At 33.7% G+C, this 18,166-nt stretch overlaps 1 protein-coding gene across 1 annotated transcript; it reads right to left on the bottom strand.

Annotated features, from left to right (window-relative positions):
- Positions 1-75: 75 nt before the first annotated feature.
- On the bottom strand, positions 76-10,070 carry LOC134262283 (uncharacterized; the record flags this gene model as incomplete). The annotated part of the gene is made up of 6 exons (XM_062744660.1): positions 10,002-10,070; positions 7,485-7,593; positions 3,939-4,047; positions 920-1,435; positions 333-588; positions 76-178 (listed from the first exon to the last, which is right to left on the bottom strand). Coding segments are annotated over exons 2-6 (1,032 nt in total), but the record flags the coding sequence as incomplete, so codon positions are not given.
- Between the last annotated feature and the right edge of the window lie 8,096 nt (positions 10,071-18,166).

Below are 18,166 nucleotides of genomic sequence, written 5' to 3'. Positions count from 1 at the left end.
TCTGTCAAGTTGCTGGTCAAATGATTTGGACTTGTCTATAACAAGGATATAAAATGCTCGTTTACTTAAATATACCTGATGACAGGCATAATAGGCACATTGCCCGCCAAAGTCAACAATACTCAGTAACAGTTTTCCATCTGTATCTGTGGCGTCGTTAATATCTGAAATAAAAACACTGAATTGATTGAAAAAACATTGCAAATCTTTTAATGCAATACTTCAACAGGGTCTTAATTAAGCAGATTCACTATTTCTGTTTAATTTATGGGCAGAAAGTTACACACAATTTGGATTGGCTTGTCACTTTATATACTGCAAGTTAATCAAACCTTTTAGAGCATTGTTTTTTGGAATCTCTTTCAAATATATCTTCATGGACTTCTAGTCCCACTGTTGATTGGATTTCTTTTATTTCTTTAAAACTTTTCTTCTGTAATCTGTTGAGGAGAGTAGTTTTGCCAGCTCCTGCACAACCCACGAGCATTGCTCTAGCCCTGTGTATTGTACGGGTTCCTTTTAAAGCACAGTCTACATAACTAGAGCGTGCAGCTACATCCCACTCCAATACTTCTTCAGGTACCTTCACTGTAAAGAATTATACATGTTAATGATTGTTATCACTGTGTAAGTAGAATTTTTATTTAGCAAGATGCAAATGCAGGTTTTTTCCCTAAATATTGTCATATAGTTCTAGTGAGAAGTAATCAAGAGATTTTTTAATGTCAAAAAAGACAGATTTTAACTGAAAAGTAAATTTAAGCAATCTCAACAACCTCACTATTAAATAATGACAAAATTAATAAATCCTTGCTAAAAATTCTGCACCATCTATATTATATAATCAGAAATTACAATTTGCATAAAACAGAGAAAATATTTGGGAAAATATATTTATATTCTATAATTTAATACTCACAGATATATGATAACTCTTTACTGCATTTTATATTTTCACTGATTGGTCCAATGTTTTTCAAAGCATCCAAGCCGTGTTTCTGAATGAAGAACAATATCATCTCCTCTGTCAAGTACAGGCACTGTTCTCCATCATCCTTAATATACAGCTGGGAGCGGGCATACTCTAATAGAGAATCTACTGATGTCAGGTCTATATAATTTTTATAATCTTCATCAGATCGCAGGCAATTTGAAGTGAAATATGCCATCACTTCATGACGAATGTCATCTGAGACAAACTCAATAACGTCACCCTGCTCTGTTTTAATGACTTTTAGAACTTTGTCACTTTCTATTAACTCTTGTATTAATTGTGAATCTGCAGCTCCATCACTGGTCAATAATGGAAAAGTTTCTTCTACTTTCCTCTTCATTTCCTTCCATGAAGTGTCCTGTGCAATTCTGTACTTGTCCGACAACAAGATGGAAACAAGTATACTCCATTTCTGTGAAGCAAATGTCAATTCCATGTTTTCTAGAATTAGAAAAAACATTATAGTTAATTTTTTTCTGAAATATTCATGATATTCAATGAAGTTTAGTTCCAACAGATTAGATGTATTTCTAAATTTATTTCAATGGTTTATTAGAGGGAGGTTGTCAAGGACATATTCACAGTTGTTTTGAAGGTCTGAGAGGTTGGAGGTGAATTCAAAATGGAATGCTCTAAAAATCTTCAAAATCTGCCTTCATCAGATTTAAACATTAGTGTGTTAGTTAAAATATTCTTTATAAATATTCAACTAAAGTTGCTTCCACATGGTACCTCCTATATTTGAGGAAAAAGTATCAATTGTTTAAAGTCTTTTTGAAAGCTAGAGTACGACATGAAAATGTGAAAACATTTGTATATGCAAACAAGTGAGAGATTTTGAAGAAAATAATTTACAGGTGAAGAAAACAATAAAATTACACTAAGAGACTTATTGTTCACAGAACAATAAGAATTGTTCACAGAACAATAAGCGGTCTTTCCACCTTCTTTGAATTTCAATTTTGTTTTATATCTAACTCCTTGAAATCAACATTTGATCAAATACCATGAAAAAGAAACTAAAAGTGGCTTAAAGGATAGACGGTGACCTTAAATTTTCAAGGTCAAAATTGCAAGGATCACATTGCAATTAACCCTATGCCTCTTGTTGAACAATTGATGTAGTGAATTCTAAAAGCAGCCTTAATTTTTTTCCGTATAATTCCAGTTTAATCCGATATGTGTGAGTGAACGTAAGGGAGGGTGTGTGTGTGAGTTTAAAATCCTTTGTATACCACTTTGTAGCAATTTATACGGAATTTTGTTTATATACAATGGAAATGTAAATAAAAACAAGAGGCCAAAGGGCCACATCGCTCACCTAAGAAGCTTTGACCATTCCGTTCTTTACCAGATTTCCCCCTTGTAATACATATTGTGACCCAAACCTACCCCACTGATCATAATTTAGACAATTTGAAATCTACACTACATGTACCATAGGATGCTTTGATTCCCATTGTAAAACTCTGATTCCCCATTGTGGCCCCGCCCTACCCCCAGGGGTCATGATTAGAACAATTTAGAATCTACACTACCCCAGGATGCTTCCACATAAGTTTCAGCTTTTCTGGCCAAGTGGTTCTTGAGAAGAAGATTTTCAAAGATTTTTTCTTTATATTTCTATGTAAAACTATGATTCCCCATTGTGGCCCGCACAACCCCCGGGGGTCAAGATATTGAAAAATTTAGAATCTGCACTATACCAGGATGCTTCCACATAAGTTTCTGCATTTCTGGCCCAGTGGTTCTTGAGGAGAAGATTTTTAAAGATTTTTCCTATATATTTCTATGTAAAACTTTGATTCCATTGTGGCCCCGCCCTTCCCCCTGGGGTCATGATTTGAACAATTTAGAATCTGCAGTATACCAGGATGCTTCCACATAAGTTTCAGCTTTTCTGGCCCAGTGGTTCTTGAGAAGAAGATTTTTTAAAGATATTTCCTATATATTTCTATGTAAAACTTTGATTCCCCATTGTGGCCCCGCCCTACCCCCGGAGGTCATGATTTGAACAATTTAGAATCTACACTACCCCAGGATGCTTCCACATAAGTTTCAGCTTTTCTGGCCCAGAGGTTCTTAAAAAGAAGAAGATTTCTAAAGATTTTTTCCCATATATTACTATGTTAAACTTTGATTCCCAATTGTGGCCCCGTCCAACCCCCCGGGGGTCATGATTTGAACAATTTAGAATCTACACTACCCCAGGATGCTTCCACATAAGTTTCAGCTTTTCTGGCCCAGTGGTTCTTGGGAAGAAGATTTTAAAAGATATTTCCTATATATTTCTATGTAAAACTTTGATTCCCCATTGTGGCCCCACCCTACCCCCGGGGGTCATGATTTGAACAATTTAGAATCTACACTACCCCAGGATGCTTCCACATAAGTTTCAGCATTTCTGGCCCAGTGGTTCTTGAGAAGAAGATTTTTTAACTCCACCCTATTTTTGTCTTTTCTTGATTATCTCCCCTTGTAAGGGGCCTTGGTCCTTCATTTTAACAATTTAAATTTCCCTTTACCCAAGGATGCTTTGTACCAAGTTCGGTCAAAATTGGCCCAGTGGTTCTTGAGAAGAAGTCAAAAATGTTAAAAGTTTACAGACGGACAGACAGACAGCTAGACGGACGGACGACGGACAAAATGTGATCAGAAAAGCTCACTTGAGCCTTCGGCTCAGGAAAGCTAAAAAACCTATGCCTCTACGACTTATAGTCTTAAAGTTATAAGGTTTAATATTAAGCGCAAAGTAGGTTTAATATTAAGCACAGACGTTAAAGGGCAGTAACTCATATAAAGGGTCATCAGATCCAAAGTCACCAAAACCATTTTCATACTGTATTCTAATCTTATTGAATACATTATCTTAGACATTTGGATATCTCTCAGTTTTTTTTTCTGTCTCATTGAGTTCAATATAATAAAACTTGTCTGAACTTACCAGTTTTCAAATGATCTCTAAAACCAGTCTTAGGTTCACTCTCACTTGACTCTGTACTACTATCTGCATCATTCATCACATTTGCCTTCTGTCGTTTTCTTTCACAATCCTATACATATAAAATTGTTCACATTAAACATTTTCGATTCAAGTTTATTTTGACTATAAAATATTTATACTACTTTTCAAAAAAAAAACATTGCCTATGGAACATATACAGAGATCAGACGGTACCTTTACTGAGTGTAATCATTGTTTTATAAAAGAAAAGAAATATATGGCTCTTGGGATTTTTCAATAAACTATATTTTAGAAAATACACATAATAATGACCATTCAATAATTCTCCTTTTTGTTGCAAAATTTATTGCAATTAGACATTTTAAACTGCTGGAGTGGAGTATTTCATTTTTTTTTAAATTCTTCATTTTTAGCAACCATATCAATACTATTCATCAAAATCAAAGAACCTTGATAGCAATATCTGGACTACTATACATGTACTATTTATGTATTTAAAGCCTATATAAATTTTAAAAAACACTTTAACATGATTTATTCTAATTTCCAAGTATTTTGTTCATCCAAAAACTACAATTTAGTACAATATAGTATGAAGATTTGCTACAAAACTTTTTTATATCATAATCTTTAAAGTTTTGCTTTCCAACTTAAGATTTTTTTCATCAGTACATGTGTAATTCTTTCTCTCAAAACACTAACAATACTGTAGCCTTAAAAATTATATAATATTGATTGTTATATTTCCTGGAAATACACTACAGAGGATAAACTGTTGAAATTTTGACGCACATGTGGTTTTTTTTTTATTTTACCAAATTTTTCAGAAAATTGTTCCATCCAGGAAGAGTTTTAAAAAACAAGAGGCCCACGGGCCTTATAGGTCACCTGAGTATTGTGCAACAACTTTCAAACAATTAAATTTGGTTCATGTTATAAACCAGAGGCCATGGAATTTGCAATTCACAATTTTGAAAGAGGTACCATTGCTTATAATAATTTAGACTTAGCATGCTAACTCTATTTACTTAATACCCAGAGGTAGATCAGAGTACAATTAAGAGAAAATGCACTTCCACTTTATAACCAGTTGTACACCTCATCCACTGAACCACTGATCCTGGGGCCACATACTTCAAAATTTTGCAAATTTTATCATAAAATGGTCGATTAACACCAAAGAGCAAATTTCCAAGCATTAATTAATTTTAGACTTTGTACCCCCCCCCCCTCACCCCAACCCAGGGGAGGGGCGGGGGCATAAAAAATAACCATATTGCTAGGTGCACCTTTCTTCATCATGATTATATATATTTGGATCATAGGCATAAACACAGAAGCAAAGGAAAGAATTTCAAAGAATAAATGCATTTTCACTATATAACCAATAAAGCCCCGCCCTTACACCAGAACCCCTGAACCTGGGGTCATAAAATTCACAATTTTGAAAGAGGCACTCTTGATCAACATAACTATTTAATTACATAGTTTATCTAATACCCAGAAGCAGAGAAGAAGACTTTCGAAGAATTTATGCATTTTCACTATATGATCAATAGAGCCCCGCCCTAACACCAAAATCCCTGACCCTGGGGTCACAAAATTCACAATTTTGAAAGAGGCACTCTTGCTCATCATAACTATGTGCTAGGTTAGTTTATTAAATACCCAGGAGCAGAGAGGAAAATTTCCAAAGAATAAATGCATTTTCACTATATATAATCAATAGGGCCCCACCCTAACACCAGAACCCCTGACCCTGGGGCCACAAAATTCACAATTTTGGAAGAGGCACTCCTGCACATCATAACTAAGTACTTAGTTAGTTTATTTAATACCCAGAAGTAGAGAAGAAGATTTTCAAAGAAAAAATGCACTTTCCGCCTTAACACCGGAACCCCTGACCCTGGGGTCATAAAATTCACAATTTTGAAAGAGGCACTCTTGATCAACATAGCTATTTAATTACATAGTTTATCTAATACCCAGAAGCAGAGAAGAAGACTTTCAAAGAATTTATGCATTTTCACTATATGATCAATAGAGCCCCGCCCTAACACCAAAATCCCTGACCCTGGGGTCACAAAATTCACAATTTTGAAAGAGGCACTCTTGCTCATCATAACTATGTGCTAGGTTAGTTTATTAAATACCCAGGAGCAGAGAGGAAGATTTCCAAAGAATAAATGCATTTTCACTATATAATCAATAGGGCCCCACACTAACACCAGAACCGCTGACCCTGGGGCCACAAAATTCACAATTTTGGAAGAGGCACTCTTGCTCATCATAACTAAGTACTTAGTTAGTTTATTTAATACCCAGAAGTAGAGAAGAAGATTTTCAAAGAAAAAATGCACTTTCACTATATAACCAATAGAGCCCCGCCCTAACACCAGAACCCCTGACCCTGGGGTCATAAAATTCACAATTTTGAAAGAGGCACTCTTGCTCATCATAACTATGTGCTAGGTTAGTTTATTAAATACCCAGGAGCAGAGAGGAAGATTTCCAAAGAATAAATGCATTTTCACTATATAATCAATAGGGCCCCACACTAACACCAGAACCACTGACTCTGGGGCCACAAAATTCACAATTTTGGAAGAGGCACTCTTGCTCATCATAACTAAGTACTTAGTTAGTTTATCTAATACCCAGAAGTAGAGAAGAAGATTTTCAAAGAAAAAATGCACTTTCACTATATAACCAATAGAGCCCCGCCCTAACACCAGAACCCCTGACCCTGGGGTCATAAAATTCACAATTTTGAAAGAGGCACTCTTGCTCATCATAACTATGTGCTTAGTTAGTTTATTTAATACCCAGAAGTAGAGAAGAAGATTTTCAAAGAATTTATGCATTTTCACTGCAGAACCAATAGAGCCCCGCCCTAACACCAGAACCCCTGACCCTGGGTCATAAAATTCACAATTTTGGAAGAGGCACTCTTGCTCATCATAACTAAGTGCTTGGTTAGTTTATCTAATACCTAGGAGCAGAGAAGAAGATTTTCAAAGAAATCATGCATTTCACTATATAATCTATATAGCCCCACCCTAGCACTAGAACCCCTGACCCTGGGGCCATGAATTTCACAATTTAAGTAGAGGACTCAATGTTCATTACATTCATAACAACAGTTTGCCTGCTTGATGTCCAGGAGTAAAGAAGAAGATTTTTAAAGATTGCAATAATTTAAGTGGTTTTTGCCCCACCCCCCAGGCCCCAGGGGGGCAGGGACCATGAAATTCACAATTTTTGTTCCCCTTCACCCATAGATGCTGTATACCAAATTTGGTTGAAATTGGTTAAGTGGTTTCAGAGAAGAAGCTGAAAATGTTCAAATGTTAACACACGACGCACGACGCACGACACACGACACACGACGACGGACGAAAACGGATAGCAATAGGTCACCTGAGTTACTCAGGTGACCTAAAAACTGAATAAATTTTCTGTAGTCTAAGGAAAGATCACCTGATGAGGTAAAAAGCATAATGAAAAAAAAAAATCAATAATCACATTCTCTTGTTCTTGGCCTTCATCAGAAAGCCTTTTTCCTCCAACCATTGCTGCAATCAGTCAACAGTCAAAGGCAAAGAAAGTTGCAAACACTTCATTTCTTCATCACCTAAATTAAAAAAAAAAGGGAATTTTAAAATTTGACAAATAAACATGTATACAAATAATGCATAGGGCTAAACACTTAACAGTCCACTATGTTCAATCCAAAATATATTACCAAATCATTATCTTTTGGTATTAGTTTAATACTGTGGCTCGTGGATATTTCTCATTTAAAATCATGTTCAACAGCACCTAAATCAGCATGATTTTAAGATTGTACATTGAAGATTCTTAAATTCCTGTCGATATCTATAGCTTGGCACTATGCTCGGCACTCAGGGACATTGAGCAGGGAGGGATCTTTTTTGTGCCCACCACCTACTGTGACACAGGACCTTGGTTTATATGCTCTCATCCGAAGGACCAGTCTTCACATCCCACAGTGGGATTGCCGGAACCTGCGACATAAGGATTAATTCTTTTAACAGCAACTCTAGAGCGGATGCTCTAACCACTGCACCACACAGACAACTCGAACCTATTTGAGTTTTGTCTATTCAAACATTCTAATCAAAAGATGTATGGCTTTGAATCATCAATGGGCACATTTGCCACGTTATCAAACTAACCAGAAGTCTCTGTCGAGACTGTAGCTCTACTGGTTTGTACTTATCAAAAACCGATGCACTATTTTATGTATCTTTGTGTAGTCTACTTGTGTGCCAACTTATTTTGAAATTAAACCAAAACTGTAGAAGGAGTAGCGTTTTAAAGGAATTTCACAGAAAATTCTATTTTTAGTAACCATGGTAAGACTGTTCATCGAAATCAAAAACCGATGCACTATTGTATGTATTTTAGTGTAGTTTACTTGTGTGCCAAGTTATATTGAAATCAGACCAAAACTGTAGAAGGAGTAGTGTTTTCAAGGAATTTCACAGAAAATTCTATTTTTAGTAACCATGGCAACACCGTTCATCGAAATTAAAAACCGATGCACTATTCTATGTATCTTAGTGTAGTCTACTTGTGTGCCAAGTAATATTTGAAATCAGACTAAAATTGTAGGAGGAGTAGCGTTTTGAAAAATTGTTTACAGACATACGGACAGACAGACAGACAGACAGACGGACGGACGCCGGACGCATTACTATTGCATAAGCTCTTCTGGTCTCTGACCAGTAGAGCTAAAAATTAAGTTTCTTACATTTGAAAATAATCTAATCATATAAATAACCTTCAACAAACTTGTAAATTAACTCCTCTAATAAAAAACGGAAATTTTGAAGAGGTACATGTAACTTTTGAAACCATATTTAATAAATTAATTAAGACATCGTCTTAAGAATTAGCTTAGGAGCTATATAAAGATGCTAGAGAACCTGTTAACAGAATTAAAATTCGTGCAAAATAAGTGCAGTTACCATATTTTATGATATGTGCATGCACTGCAGCTCTCTGGTCGTCCATCTAAATTTCCTTTTTTTTCAGATCAGCAACCTACAGTACAGATCTGCTGCTGTTGTGTATATTGGTTTACAAAACAAGGGACAAGAGGCTGAAAACCTGCAATTCCCTATCATATACATTCTGCTTGAATCTTGCATTACTAGATAATGTGGCGGTCAGCCAGGTTCGATCACCAGTGGCCAGAAAGCTCAGTGGATAGAGCATCTGACTGGTGAATCAGGGGACCCAAGTTTGAATCTTGTTCTGGTCCGCTGCATTTCCTCCTCTCCGTTACATTGTAACTTACAATGACATCTATGTAATACCTGTGTTTTCTTCATTAAAAGGAATATTCTTACTCTCTGAAGGGAAGTGAACAGGCGCCTTCCGATGTAGGTGAAAGTCTGGACAATACCCTGATAAAGGTATATAGCTTGATAAAGCTATATAGCTTTATCAAGGTATTACAAATACTTTGATCAAGGAATTTTATGTAGGTCCCTAATGAAAATTCAAAAAATTTCCTAAAATATTAAATACTGAAAGTCGAGTTCTGAGTTGTTGTCAGTAAATTCACCCATGCATGTAAAGTACTATAACACAGAGAAATCAGTATAAAAACATGTCGTGTGAGGAGACGTTCCTTTATGCTGTCTTTTTTGATACTAGTGTGTTTTTCATGCACGAGTGGACACATGGACAAAAACTCAGAACTCGCTTTCAGTTTTTTTAATTTTCTAAGAATGTTTTTTTTTATTTTCATTACATAAAATACCTTGATCAAGGTATTTATAATTTAAACAATAAAATGCTTTCTTTGGTTATTAGTACGGGAATGCATGTCGCATCTGTCGCAGAAAAAAATCCATAACCCGCGTAAGCTGAGGCGCCATTTTAATAACAATCGAAGGCGCTAACTCAAAAATTTAAATTAGGTGAAAAAGAGGAAATGTAAATTCACTGTAAGAGTCTCTTACCAAATATTTACTAAATATACCACAGTCACAAATGTTCATTGCATACCCATATTTCCCGCGATCGGGTGTAATATGTAGACTGGTACTCTGTCATGATCTTTTCGGAACACCTCGAATCACCGGGAAATACTAAAGACCTGACCTACTAAAGACCTGACTGACCTGACCAACATAAAATTCGTCAAAAATCACTATTTTAAGATCAATTATCATATTTTTTAAGGATATTTACTTGATAATAATATAAAATTAAGTTAAACAAATACTAATATACACATTTTAACCATATTTATTGTTATTTATCTGTTCATTTAATGGAAATGTAATGACCTGACCAAATATGAATTGACCTGACCAAAACCAAAGTCATCAATAATAGTTATATTTTTTAAATATTTGATAAGTTTAAAAGATTTTCTTCATTATAAAGGTTAAATACTTTAGATAAAATGGTTTTAGAAACATTTTTACCTCAAGTGGTTGTTTATATCATGGAATTTTAATGACCTGACCGGTAATATGAAATGACCTGACCAAATATGAAATGACCTGACCAAATAAAAATCACTTAGAATCTTTATCTTTCTTTAATTATTTCATACTTTATGTTTATATCATAATCAATTGTATGATATTATATAATTAATTAAACACTTCAGACATGAAAACACACATTTATGAACTTTAATTTGAACTAGGACATAAAAAATTGCATTGACCTGACCAAGCAAACTGTCTGAATTTATATACATATGTGAATTTTCACAAACTACAATTTAAGAATTTAATACTAATACAATTTAACAATTATACTAAATCTTTTTTTTTAAGCATTTGAAAAAATATTGGTGACATTACAACAATATATTGCAATGACCTGACTGCATGGGCATGTCCAATGCTTTAAAGACCTGACCGACTCTACCTACTAAGGACCTGACCAACCACGTATCTATATGAATGACCTGACCGACCATTTCTACTAAACACCTGACCAACTATGTCTGTATACATATGCTAAAGTCCTGACACTACAATTTTATTCAAATTATATCTATTTTTTTAAATTTTGCATTTATGAGTGCAATAATGGAAATCATTGAGTATATAAGATTCAGTATAATATAATTAAAGCAGCTATTTAATATTTAAATACATGCATGTATTTTATATACTAGACTTTACTAGTAAATATTATTTTTATCTTTTTTCACATCGTCCAATGTTTTAAAAATTTGGATTATTAAGATTAAATCTGTGTCATGTAAAGATATATACAACTGTAGATGTAACCCTATAATGCAGACAAACGAATTATAAACATTGATTACTCAGTATTTAATTTAAACATGTTACATATTGTATTTAGGCTGTGATATCTGTGTATTTATGTTTTTTTAATTTATGAAAGAAACAAAAATACATATTATAATTTTTTTTTCTAAATTCAGATTAAAAATGATGAAATTAAAACTGTTAAATTTTACAACTTCTATGGTAAGTTACTGTGATAGAAGTGTCAAAAGGGGCACTGACCTATGTTGTTTGTTTAACCATTACCTCTCAATATCCCTTGTGTATACTGCTTGTATAATACTAGTAAACATTAAACTTCATTATACAGATTGAAATGGGGTTATTAAAATTCAATTATCTTTTGAAATATTTTTTTTTATCAAACAAACAAAGCAAAATAAAACAAAATAAATAAAAATTGACCAAGTTTATAAAGAAGATGTAGATTTAAACTATATAGAATGTTCTATCGTTAAAATGATATTGTGGTGAGGGCTTGTACCGAGACACAGTTAGATTATTCTAACTAGATTTAAACAAGTGTTCATTGTTGAAAATGTTAAATGTAATCATTTTATCCAAAGTATTAGCCATTATAATGAAGATAATTCTTTAAAACTTATCAAATATTTAAAGAATATAACTATTATTGATGATTTTGGTTTTGGTCAGGTCAATTCATATTTGATCAGGTCATTTCATCTAAGGTCAGGTCATTAAAATTCCATGATATAAACAACCACTTAAAAATTGAGGTTAAAATGTTTCTAAAACCATTTTATCCAAAGTATTAACCATTTTAATGAAGAAATTTTTTAAAAACTTATCAAATATTTAAAAAATATAACTATTAATGATGATTTTGGTTTTGGTCAGGTCAATTCATATTTGGTCAGGTCATTTCATCTAAGGTCAGGCCATTAAAATTCCATGATATAAACTAACACTTGAGGTAAAAATGTTTCTAAAACCATTTTATCCAAAGTATTAACCATTATAATGAAGAATTTTTTTTTTAAATTATCAAATATTTAAAAAATATTACTATTATTGATGATTTTGGTTTTGGTCAGGTCAACTCATATTTGGTCAGGTCATTACATTTCCATGAAATGAACAGATAAATAACAATAAATATGGTAAAAATGTGTATGTTAATATTTATTTAACTTAATTTCATATTATTATCAAGAAAATATCCTAAAAAATATGATAATTGGTCTTAAAATAGTGATTTTGACGAATTTTATATTGGTCAGGTCAGTCAGGTCTTTAGTAGGTCAGGTCTTTAGTATCTCCCCGAATCACCAGCGTAAAACGCCCTCTTGTGAGAGATTGGATTAATTTCTAGTCAACTCGTACCAGACCGATGTCGGTCTGAATGACATGGACAACCAGCATGACCAGGCCAGGGGGAGCTACAGTTATCAACTGTAAATTGTTATACCCCCCGCTTGAAAAGCGGGAGGGTATATAGTAATCGTTAATTCCGTCCGTCCGTCCGTCCGTCCGTCCGTCTGTCCGTCCGTCCGTCCGTCTGATACGCTTTAGGGTACCTATCTCTTATCCGCAACTCCTCTTATACCACTGAGTGAAATTTAATGAAACTTTTACAGAATCTTTATAACATATTGCCATTGTGACCTCCTATTTTACTTTTTGATCTGACACATATTTTGGGTTTTCCGGCCATGGCAAACCATGGACTTTGTCATCAGTTATAACCATATGGGAGGCGGGGGGTATCATTTAGTGAGCTCATTGCTCACAGTACCTCTAGTTTCAACTATGTTCGCTACACAGCAGGGACCTATATACTAATTAGTATATAGGTCCCTGGTACACAGGCACCTGTTTCGGAAATATATTTATTTTTAAAAACCCGGGGGGGGGGGGTATAGTTCCAGTTGGGGGCAAGACGTCGAAAAATAAAAAAAAAATAAAAAAAATGACCCTTTTGCCCGTAGATTATCATAACGTCAAACACACACTGCAACGACGTCAACCTACCTATCAATTGCAAAATCGGTTAAAAAATCAGTTTTTATACCTATAATTTCTTAATTTTGTTTAATTTTAATAACTAAGCGAAAAAAGTTGCATTAAAACAGTAAAATATATGCTTCATTATACCCCCCCGCTTGAAAAGCGGGAGGGTATATAGTAATCGTTAATTCCGCCCGTCCGTCCGTCTGTTACTCTTTGGGATACCCATCTCTTATCCGCAACTCCTCTCATACCACTGAATGAAATTTAATGAAACTTTCACAGAATCTTTATTACATATTGCCATTGTGCACCTCCTATTTTACTTTTTGATCCGACACATATTTTGGGTTTTCCGGCCACAGCAAACATGGACTTTGCCATTATAACTATATGGAGGCGGGGGGTATCATTTAGTGAGCTCATCGCCTACAGTACCTCTAGTTTTACTATGATGCGCGAAATATTGCGCAATGGAAACTATAGTCGGCCCCCTTAAAGATGGTACCCTATAGACAGATAAGTTAATATTATAGGAATATTAAAAGTCCAAATAAAAATATTATTATGTTAACTCAATTAGAATATATAACTCTAATGTTGACCGACTTTTTTCTCTTACACATTGTTAGGCCTCTCAACACTTAATATTATTATAATTGCCTACGAATTTTCCAGTTTCCCGATCATGTAAGGGTGATTCCACAAATTTGAGACAATTTTCATAAGTGAAGAAGTTAATATTGCTCTATCTTCTTTCTCTGTCCAACATGGTTCAATGAGCTTTGTAATACATATGCTCTCTAATTTCAACGCTAGTCACGAGTCAAAGTAAACAGATTTTATTAAATTTAAGAAGTAAAATCAAATTTTTTAAGCTTTGGTCATGACCGCAACGATATAAAAACATGCAGTTTATATTTTTCTATATATTGAAAAGAAATATTTTTTTTACCAATGAAAAGAAAATTAATACTCTGTAATATAATAGAAGTTGAGGATTTTTGGAATACGTTTCTAATCTGTGGAGGGCCAAATAAATCGCCAGATGTAAAAATATGCTATTTGTGTAATTACAAAATCAATTTTTGTTGTTGTAAAAAACAAATATTTATACGTTTTAGGAAGTAACAGGCATAAAATGAAGTAAATCATATCACTAAGGCTTATTTTTTACTAATAATTAATAGCATGTAATTTTATTTGCACGAAAGACTGGTGCTGTGGTCATGACTAAAATTTTCGGTCATGACATAAAATTTTTGGTCATGACATTGCTTTGTTATACGTATAAAAAAGTCAATGCATAATTCTAAAATAAAAACACCAAAACACCAATAAAAATAAAAATAAAAAACAATGTAACATCGAATAAATTAAACGGTCTAATTATGCATGATTTTTGTCTGTCAAGTCCAACTCTTTACGAAACACAAAAAAATCAATTGTTTTATGCTTAATTAAATAAAAAAATCAATTATAAGGTTGATAGTTTAAAATGTTTAATGATATATGTTGTTGTTTTAGCAAAATTAATAAATGATAAAAAGTTTGAGTTGAAAATAGTAACTATTGTCATGACCACAACATATTAAGTTGCGGTAAATGACCGTTTTGGTCATGACATAAATTGAGTTATTACCTGAACAGCTCACCATACGTACTATATGGATGGTACAATGATGTACATTACGTTGCAGAAACATTAAATAAAGCCGTTTGGAACAAGTTTACTATATGAAATATTTGTATTGTCGTGTTTTAGAACATTCGGTCATGATCTACCATAAAGGAACTAATAAAAAAAGATACTTACAACGGGATTTTTCTTCTAAACCTTTTGACCTACACTGTTCCTTTCCTGCCATCAAAACTTTTAGTAGTTTATTAGCCTTCTTTTATGGAGAGTAATAATTCAAAGGGCAGTAACTCTATTTTAAATAGCAGATTGCACAATCGTTTCGGTCATGACGAAATATTAAGTGACACAAAAATATACAACAAAATTTTAGTAGTATGATCAAAAAACCTACTGAAAAAAACGAAACATATTTAGGAGAAATGTATTAGAGTAAATAAGACAAATAAAACTGAAAAAACAAAAACTAGATGCGTCAAAAAACCCACAGAAAGTGGTAAGTCTATCATAGGGACACTGATATACGTCATTGATACATGATACAGTGACATTATTTTTCATTATTAAAATCAAACTTTAACATTTTTGCACATCAATACAAAAAAGAATATCTTTTTATTTAATATTTAGAACAAAATCAGGGAAATTTTGTTATATTTAACAGGAATATTAGAGTGTTTTTCATGAGTGACAACATTTGTCTCAAATTTGTGGAATCACCCCCAAAGGAGAACAAGGATGGTGTGAACAGTAGATAGGAGTAAGAAGACGGTCCTTACCATCTTAGATCCCAGTGAGAAAGTGGAGTACTGTAATAACAGTCCTTTAGACGAAACATTTTAAACCGAGGTCCTGTATCCTAGTAGATGGTGACACAAAATATTCCTCACTGCTCAATAGCCTTAAGGACAGATGATACGTTCACAATAATATAATTATTATAATTTTTCCAAGATTTTGTCATTGAAGTATTACTACTTGAATATGTTTACTCACAAAAATGGAGGTACCTTACCAGGCATTTGTGAAAGATAACAGAAGGAAATGTTTCTTATATAACCGTTTGGGGGAAAACTTAATTTTCCAAAAATCAATATTTTAGTGTTTCAGTTTTTAAAGACGTCTAGAAACTGGTTTAGATAATAGAATGTAATTAAGATTTTGAATATTTTTAATACATTACAAAAATATACAAAACAAATATTTGAGGAACCTTATTGTCTGACCTTAAAATATTCCTCACTGCACAATAGCCTTAAGCATCTTAAGTTCACAGTAAAAGGTCTAAACTTGCAGCCCTTCACTGGCAGGTAGTGGTGTCTCAGCATATCTTTAAAAAAATTCTCGAGGGGACTTAAACAAACCAAAAACATGTGCGGGGCGGGACAAATAGAGACAGAGGCAGGGCTAGAGCACATGGGTAAGAGGAATTATATGGAATAACTGTCTAATATTTTGGTTTCGTGACGATGATCAATTGATTGGCTTGCGTGGAAATTTTATGTATAAACGCCCTCGGCGTTTTTGCAAATTATCACGCAAGCCAATCGATTGATCACATCACCAAAAAAATTAAACAGTTATTCCTAAAATATTGAGTACACAGAATTTATGCACGCACTGCAAATTTCGTGCACATGATACACCATAACGTAAAAAAAACCCACACAGGTTGCTTGGATAGTCCGTGGACGATATCAATCTTCGTTATACTTTCTTCAAGATATTTAAAATGAACATAAATTATTATAATACGTATAATAAATATCCATTTTTTAAAAGGATACAGGCATTATTTAGTGTATAAATCGTAAACAATGAAATTTTGACTTGCTGCCCAATCCGATTTTCGTCATTTTAAAATTCAAAAAAGTTTGAAATAAAGATATTTTAAATTTCTGAATGCATTACATTGACTTTATGGTTCAAACATCGCTACCAAATTTGGATACGATATGACATTTAGTAAAAAAAAAAAAAAAAAAAAAAAAAAAAAAAAAAAACTCATTATGACTATGACAGTTGGTACGAACTTTTCGAAAATCCCTCCTTGCTTCGTTTTTATTTATTTCCTTGCAAATGTTGAACTTTTCAATATACATGTAACTGAAAAACGGACGAAGCTGCTTCATCTATTGAAAAAAAAAAACGATAAACATGTCTATGGAGATAACAAATAGTTTCAAACTCTAAAGCCAATTTAATAATACAAATCAGGAGCAGAGCAACATGGACTTCTAAAACAGAGGTTGGATCTGGTGCTTTGGACTAGTAAGCAGCCCCTACCAACTGATCACAACCGCTGCATGTTCCTTGTTTTATCGGGAAATAACGGGAAAAAATCTGTCGACAATTCAGTTTGTAAATAATGGTCTTAAAATTAGTATGAAAAATGTTATTCGCCATTTGACTCAATTACAGATTGTATTTGAAGAAACCTTCATTGTATCGATCATTGAACAAAATATTAATGAATTGATGTTACGAATAATGTGTTTTTCGAAAATAATACTCTCGAGTCGCGAAGTAAGGAGACGGTTCTTACGTCGTGGGAATGAAACCCCACTTTGGGACGCTGGGACCGGTCCTTCGGATGAGACCGTATAAATCGTGGTATCATATCGCAGTAGGTACTACACGAAAAAGATCCTTCTCTGCTTAATGGCTTTAAGTGCCGAGTAAAAGACAAAATATGCGGCTCTTTACCAGCAAGTGGTGGCGTCTCGAAATGAGTGAAAAAATTCTCGAGACGGACGTTAAACAACATACAATCAATCAATTACTCCAATAAAATATCCAAGTATGAAATACTGTCACGGTAGTACAGTCGGGAGAGTGTTAGGAAGGTCATTAGTTCAAATCTCGACCGCTACCGATCTAAGGCAAAAAAATGGGTAGCAACATGACCTCGGCACTTTAAAATATGTACAGTAATTTAATTGTACCTTGATCGCAAATGGAGAGAACTAATATAGGCCCTTGGCCTGCTGGTCAATCCATATTCATATTGTACACTTTGTATATTATGAATAAAATACTTCTTAAACTAGACCTCGGCACTTTGAATTGAAAGTTGCTAGTCATTCGGATTAGACCTTAAAAACCCAGGCCCCGTGTGAAAGAAGTTTGCACGATAAAGAAACTGCCGTAATCGTCAAGTCAAGTAAAGGTAAAAAAGCCCTTTACTGGTATATCGTGAAATCTCTTTAAGAATGTAATATTCTCGAATGAGAAGTAATTAAAATAACATACAATCAATAAATCCAAATATAAACCGGATGTGACAGACT

This window comes from Saccostrea cucullata, unplaced genomic scaffold, assembly GCF_032062105.1.
Source record: "Saccostrea cucullata isolate Sc308-1 unplaced genomic scaffold, CSIRO_AGI_Scuc_v1 ctg12051, whole genome shotgun sequence".
Classification (NCBI taxonomy): Eukaryota; Metazoa; Mollusca; class Bivalvia; order Ostreida; family Ostreidae; genus Saccostrea; species Saccostrea cuccullata.
Note: the sequence above shows the minus strand (reverse complement) of the source record. Positions and strands in the feature narration are given on the sequence as shown.